At 36.2% G+C, this 7,289-nt stretch overlaps 1 protein-coding gene across 1 annotated transcript in view; it reads right to left on the reverse strand.

Annotated features, from left to right (window-relative positions):
* LOC113230073 (ras-related protein Rab6) overlaps positions 1-7,289 on the reverse strand; it is a 20,226-nt gene that overhangs the window by 3,913 nt on the left and 9,024 nt on the right. The window contains exons 2-3 of the mRNA XM_026463806.1: positions 3,280-3,485; positions 1,471-1,537 (exon numbers count right to left, since the gene is read on the reverse strand). Coding sequence (XP_026319591.1) covers positions 1,471-1,537; positions 3,280-3,485 — 273 coding nt within the window. The remainder of the gene's footprint in view (positions 1-1,470; positions 1,538-3,279; positions 3,486-7,289) is intronic.

A 7,289-nucleotide genomic window follows, 5' to 3' on the forward strand; every position in this document is an offset into this window, starting at 1 on the left:
CATAAAGCGGGTCAGAAAAAGTTTTATGTCTTCGTATCGCACTGCAATTACAACAGTGTTGTAACTCAAAATACGTGAAATTCAAGATCGTTGACCGTAAAATTTAATTATCTACAACGTCAATAAAAATATCGGTCGTTGTATAATATTGTATATAATATATAATAATGTAATGTAATATTGTAAGAAACATTTCAAAGATATCTACTTTAAATGCGACAAACAGTCCTTACTCAAAAATATGACTTTATTTTTTCCATTTTATTTTTAAATGTACTTGGCAAGTAGGAAATTGTTTAGATGTCTGTAATAAACTTTAAGCAATATGTTTAGGCAATTTTAATAATCTTTCACGGGAAGTGAGCAATTCAGTTTTCATCGATTTAAAAAAAAATACACTTTTTGAATTAATACACTATTAGTATTAACTGTGCTATATGTAATAAGAACGAAAAAGACGTCGTGCGTTTCGTGTCCAACGAAAATGATTTTTTTTTTCGCTCTTACTGTATGTATATAAAGCTTTTTCTGACCAGCTCAAGCCGATTTCGCTTAATAAATAAAATATGATGACTCCCTAACGGGTAGTATGATCGAGATAAATGTTTTAGGTTTTTCACTGAAGATCAATTGAATTTCAAAAATGTGTGCTACGAGTATGTTTTATATTTACCATCGGAATAGCATTTCCTTTGGAAAGATAATTGCTATGATAACATTCTACTTGTAAAATTTATTTGATAAAATTATCTAATCCTATGGGATTATAAAATTATCTGTGCCAATGGGATTATTAAATTGTCTGGCCGTTATAACCAATTTGTTTCCATATTAATCCAACTGGTTTTGATGAAATTGAAAACTCCGCTCAAAGTCCGCTTGCCGACTCAGAAACGATTTAAAAAAATACGACGACTGAAACCTATTCCGAAAACTGATTTCCATAACTGCTTCGGGATGTGGAAGCATCGGCAGGGGCGTGTTGTTCAGTCGAATAGATATTACTTTGAAGGATGCTACGAGTGGTATTACGATTAATAGACCCAGCTTGGAATAACGGACAATGGTCGGATACTTTTGGGCTCGTATATCATTTCGGTAAGTGTTGTGGCGTACGTTTTTCGCTATTTTATTTTAAAATATTCTCAAATATAAATATAGCACAATCAATAATTAAGTTACTTTATTATTGATTGTGCGATATGTTGTATAAAAGTAAAGGGTATAAGATCACACAGTAAAAAACTAGCTACACCTCGAGATGAAGTTGTTATTTTAGACATTACAAAAGCGTTAAAAATTGCAGTGATCTCATAACAAAAAAAAACAAATGTAAACAAACTCTGTGACATTTTATAACAATGTGACATGTACAATGTCCACAAATGATTTAATTGACGCAAATGACGTGTATTGTATGTTTGTGGAATATCAATGTGATCGATTTATTGTTGGTGTGAAAAAGGATACTGTCTTCGGGGGGCTTGCTTTCCGCTGAATCCATGCCTGGCAGTGCGGCCGCTACCCGCCGGAATAACTGAAATGTTGTTAAAAAGATACGTTAAAAACATTTATCATTGCTATTTCTGCTAATAAATTTAATTATAACATGTTATAATAATCCACGTCAGTGGTATAATCGTTGCCTAGGAAATACCTTCCAGAGCTACGAACTTAACTAAAAACATTTTTTTGTGATATCAAGTGACGATGACGGGACGAACAAGTCGTGCACCTGGTGATAAGCGATACGCCTGTCCATAGCAGTTGCAGAGCCACTAAGAGCTTTAAATCGGAATTTGAGGTGCACCCTTCGCAACCAAAACGCAGTTATGCTCACATTACCGCTTGGCGGCAGGAAACTTCTGCTAATAATAATAATAATAACGCAGACGTTCAACATAGCCCCGCACTAGGGAAAACCCTGTGTCGCGGGTGCCATGGAGACACACACATAGACAACCACAAATTACACACAAACTCACGAGAGAAATAAATTAGACCATACAAATATCCCTCCCGGCCCGGAAATTGAACCTGGGACCTCTGCGTGGCAGTCGGGCATGGTAACCATTCGGCCACAGAAGCAGTTAAATAAATGTTTTTACTCATTAGAAAAATATTTTAGTAATTAATTTTTCTATATCATATGATTACAGATTAATAATTAGATTAAAGAATTACATTAGATTAAAACTTCGATGTCTTTGTCTCCAGGCACTGCTACGTTCTTCAGGGTCAGGGTCTTCCTTAATAATTCTATGTACGTCAAATATATGATGTACATAGAATTATTAAGGATACCTGCATGCGAGTTTATTTATTTATTTGTCACATTAACACAAACAGTTACATACTAAATAAATAACAAACATTAAACAAGCAAGATTAAATAAATATGAACCAGTAACGTGTACCACAAATGTGTGACATTTAATGAAGTCACCACACTTATTCACGCAGAATTGTATTAAGCCGGTCAGAAAAAGTTTTATGTCGGTAAACGAAAGAGCGAAAAAGTTGTTGTGCGTTTCGCATCGGTTCGTACGAACGCGGCTCGCAACACAGGTCGAAAACGACTTCGCTTCCTGCGCATTTCCGATCGCGTCCGTAGGCATGCCGACAAAGGTTGATCCTTGTTGAGAAACAACTAGCGCGACAGCGCGCGAACGGCCGCGTCAACGGTGAATCGGCTTAATGCGACAAGTGTGGTTATGGACGATCGTATCAAAACGATTCCGCGTTAATAAGTTTGGTGACTCCCTAAGGCATTCTATAACTCGCGTGATACATGCGCGTAGACTTGTGGAATTATATGTATTTCAAAATTTCATTATTTTTCAAAGTTGTAATAAATAAATAAATTACTTGGGGACAATATAACGAACATCAAATTAGTTTCTTTTCCAAATGGGTCTCGGTCAAGATCGAATCCGGAACCTCCTCCTCTAGCGCTTACAGTAGATTATGGGACAGAAGCAGAGTTTTATTCTAAAATGAAACTTTAAGTACCAAAGTTGGAGATCAAATAAAATACTTTTACGAAAGGCTATTTTCCTTTTCCTTTGTATGTTTAATAACGTCTTTGCTTTAAATGAAAACTTTGACCTCATTCGTCCTTCATCCCCATTTTCGGTGGACACCGTTACCAGAAATATTATGTCCCTTAAGGCTGCATGTGCGAAATCGATATGTACAACTGCATAAAGTCGCCACCGAATGCACTGCCTTCAATCAATTAACTGTAACTGCCTCCGTGGCCGAACCGAACTGACTAACCTGTTTAACATTGTATCCAGCCTTAGCGCTGGTTTCAATGAACATAACATTGAGCTCCTTCGCCTTCCGGTCCCCATCTTCAGTAGACACCTGTCTCTTATCCGAAAGATCAGTTTTGTTTCCCACCAGCATGATGATGACGTCAGAGCCACGCTCCGTGCGCACATCGTCGATCCATTTCGATGTCTGATGGAATGAGTTCGCGTCTGAAAGAGATAGAAAGTTATATAGCTTCAATAATTTAACGTTTAAGAGAACGTAGGTATAATTTCCTTTGGGACAGACGCGTATCCAAATATAGGATCAATTTCTTATACGTCGTATACATCTTCGAGCTGAAAAACAATTTACATGATGGTTGGAGACTCTATAGATAGTAGGAATGTATTATTATACTAGGCTTGTGTATTGATGGCGTGTTAAGTGTTTTGCGTTTGTGATCACCCTAACGGAGTTCAGACACAGCGCGTTCAAGTTAGTGATTCTTTTATTATAAAAAAGTATCCAGGATTATGTCCTGTTTATGGAGATATGATGCTGACCCATAAAATGCAGTGAACTTGAAAAACAGCTGAGTTTACGTTTAGCGCAAAGCATTTCTTTCCGCTCGCTTGCCTCGAGACTGAGTCACTGAATTAACGATCATTTTTGTTACTTCATTACTTTCGTTAGACTTCGCGGTGTTGTAGGTACGCGGTTTTAATCTGGACCCTATTGACCCGTATGTAGGTCAATAAACGGTGTTATAATATGTATCCAAAGATAGATATTTAAAAACGTAAGCCGATATAGAAGAGTAGTAGGACGCAGCAGGGCTGTCAGTCTCGCTGCATTTCCGCGTTACGGGGAAAAAGTCAAACTCGGTGCGATCTCGAAAACACCGAAAAACAGGAGACTTTAGTTGATTTCCTACTTATCCTCCTAAAACCCAGCGCTAAGCGCCCAATGTACATTAAAATGTACTAAATATGGAACATAAGCAAAGACTTGTGTAAGATGTAAAAATAAATGTCAACCCTAAAAAAGCCCCGCCATGTTTTACGTACAAGAACGAAGACGGATAAAGTAAAAAAGTTAAGCCTTGAATTGGATTTTGGTTACATTACCAAAAAGTTACTCAATGAAAAACCGGTGTTTCTGACTTGTATTAAAATGTATTTATTGTCTTTTCATAGTATACAAATAATCAGCATCCATATTATATTTTCCGGAGTCGATTGTACACATGTTATTATTGCATTGTCATACCTCGATTGTACATTTCTGAATTAACAATATTTTTTGGATTTTATTACTTTAAGTAAACGTTGTTGTATAACACAATTTTATATTTACGTCATAGTGACCCCAAAAATGCGGTATAATTCTCAATCGAGAAAATCTGCGCACTTTTTTACATTATAAATGGAGTAATTAATGGATGTAACATAAACACAATTATAGTCAAAATATGAACATTCAACCCCTCATCATCATCAGCCTATGGCAGTTTTCTCCTGGCTTAGGCCTCTCCCAACGTGCCTCAGCTTATCGCATCCATGCACCATGTACATCATCCATGATCGTTGCTCCATCTAGCTAATGGACGCCCCACATTCGTTTGCCAAGTCGTAGTCTCCACTCAAGAATTCGTCTCCCCCATCGGTTGATTCTTCGACAGATACGACCAGCTCAAGAAGTGGGGGCACTTCATTGCTTATTCTACCAGGTATGTCGACGACCTTCATTCTCTGTCGGTTAGTCTCATTTCGAAGCTTAACCTTCAAAGAAACTCCGAGCATAGCTCGTTTCATAGCTCGCTGGTGACTTTGGGCTGGTGGACTAACCACATGTCATAACGGGTAAAACGCACTGACTGAAAACCTTGGATTTCAAACTTTGTGGCATCAATACCACAAAGTGTCCAACACCTAATGTTTCTAAAAATAGATAAAAAATTATAATATGGCATAACAATTAATAACCTTCCACGAAGAAACATTTTGTGGTTACCACTAGGACATAGTAGCTATTTATAAACCAACATTTTAGATATTTCCCTGATAATCGAATTCCGCACATGTGCATAGCTTACCAAGGTTGATTATTATTCGCGAGTCGAAAATAATTGGTTCTATTACAATAAACGTTCAATAACCAGTTAAGAGAGTTCGTCGTACTCTTAATTTGGGCTTTTGATGTTCTATGTACACAATACTGGTCGACAAACAGAACATAGATAATGTATCGAATGATTTTTGATATACACGTTTTTAATTTTGTTTTCATGAAGGCCTATAACACTCGGGTGGCAATTCAGCCTTGTAATGTCAGTCATTGTGGATTGTTCTATCTGTGAGAGACGTTCCCGTGGGAAAGTGGCGTCTCGTTATTTCTAACGTTAAACATATAATATACACTTCAGTGTACAGTAATAATATGTTACATTAAGTACTTGTAAATCTGTCATAGATTTCTCATAGATGGCGCTACGACTAAAAAGTCGTTGAAAGACCAAGTACAAAGACAGAAAGAATAGAGCAAGAAGAGAAATTCGTGAGGTCCGTTGGTTCGTTCCGTGGCTTAGTTGGTATAGCGTCTGACACGGTATGCAAGAAGACGTCGGTTCGAATCCGACCGGATCGAAGGAATTTTTTCTGAGTGTTCGATCTTTGTATTAATAATTATAAAAAATTATTATAATTATTTATAAATTATTAGACAGGTACCAAAATTTATCAACTTGAATAATTTTCGTTACATAATCTGTTGGCTTGATAAATATCGGAGCTACAGAGCACGTCGCTTCACTAAAATTAAAAAATAAAAAAGTCCAGAACAGAAGTATTTAAATATTTTTGTCTATGATTGTATGTCAATAATTACTGAACTTCGGAGGCACGCAATATGTCAAAAGTCAAATAAATGGAGCCCTCAAATTATATTTTTGTAATGTCATTAAAATATATATATAACCGTCATTGTGAATAAAAACCGCCGAAGTATTTTAATAACCGGCAATCTATCTCACTACCGCTACACATGTCTCTCAACCCTGACATTGGCAAAATCGTCGCGCAAAACGACGGAGCCATAGACACAAAAGTTGAAGTTAAAGTAGATGGAGTACAGTGTACTAATTTCACAAAAAAAACATCCTAGTGAAACATCCTGACATTCAATAAATTTAATTACAAAAGAAAAGATGTCAAATGGGTCTACGATGCAGTTATGAAACACATAACATTCTAGCAACTTACCAAAAATTAACAAAACCCACACACCTGAGCAAATACGACAGAATGAAAAGAAACGTAATATAATAATTACACGTTGAAACTTATAACTTCTACTGTGCAAAGAACCGTATTCACTGTGCGTTTGACTGTACCAAATTAATAAAGCAATTACAGCACCGCTGCTTAAGTTACATGATGCCTGAAGCTGAAAGTGTGCCAGATGGTTAATGACCTCTTCTAACCTTAAATCTGAAGGTAACAGGCTTCTTTGTCTTCGAGCAGTATATTTAACGTATATTGCTGGAATAAATCTTTATTCCGAATGTTGGGAATAATTTCGACCACGTTTAGAAAACTTGGTACTTGTATATTTGTGTCAGAAAAAGGCTGCTTGATTGTACCCTGGACGAGTGATGGAGACTTGAAGACCGGATCGTAGTCTCAATAATAAAGTAACGATATTCGAAAGAAATATATTTTTGTAAATAACGTACGAAATAAAAGTACATTACATTATATTACTGATGTATCCCACTGCTGGGCAAAGACCTAGGTCTAGGAAATAAAAGTAATGTTTATAAATAGAATTTGGTCATATTTGGCACAGCGAAATGGCATATTTGGCTGGTGCAATGACAATATTTTGAAATGTATGTTAATTTAGCTTACGTATGAACGTTTTCTTAGTATGGACATACTCATTACGTCATCAACGCGTAAAAAATTTCTTTTTTTTAATGTTTATTTTCTAAACATTCCAAATATAGGTTGTCCCATGTTTATTTTTTAAAT

The sequence above is a fragment of the Hyposmocoma kahamanoa genome, unplaced genomic scaffold (assembly GCF_003589595.1).
Source record: "Hyposmocoma kahamanoa isolate Upper Pololo Valley unplaced genomic scaffold, ASM358959v1 63, whole genome shotgun sequence".
Classification (NCBI taxonomy): domain Eukaryota; kingdom Metazoa; phylum Arthropoda; class Insecta; order Lepidoptera; family Cosmopterigidae; genus Hyposmocoma; species Hyposmocoma kahamanoa.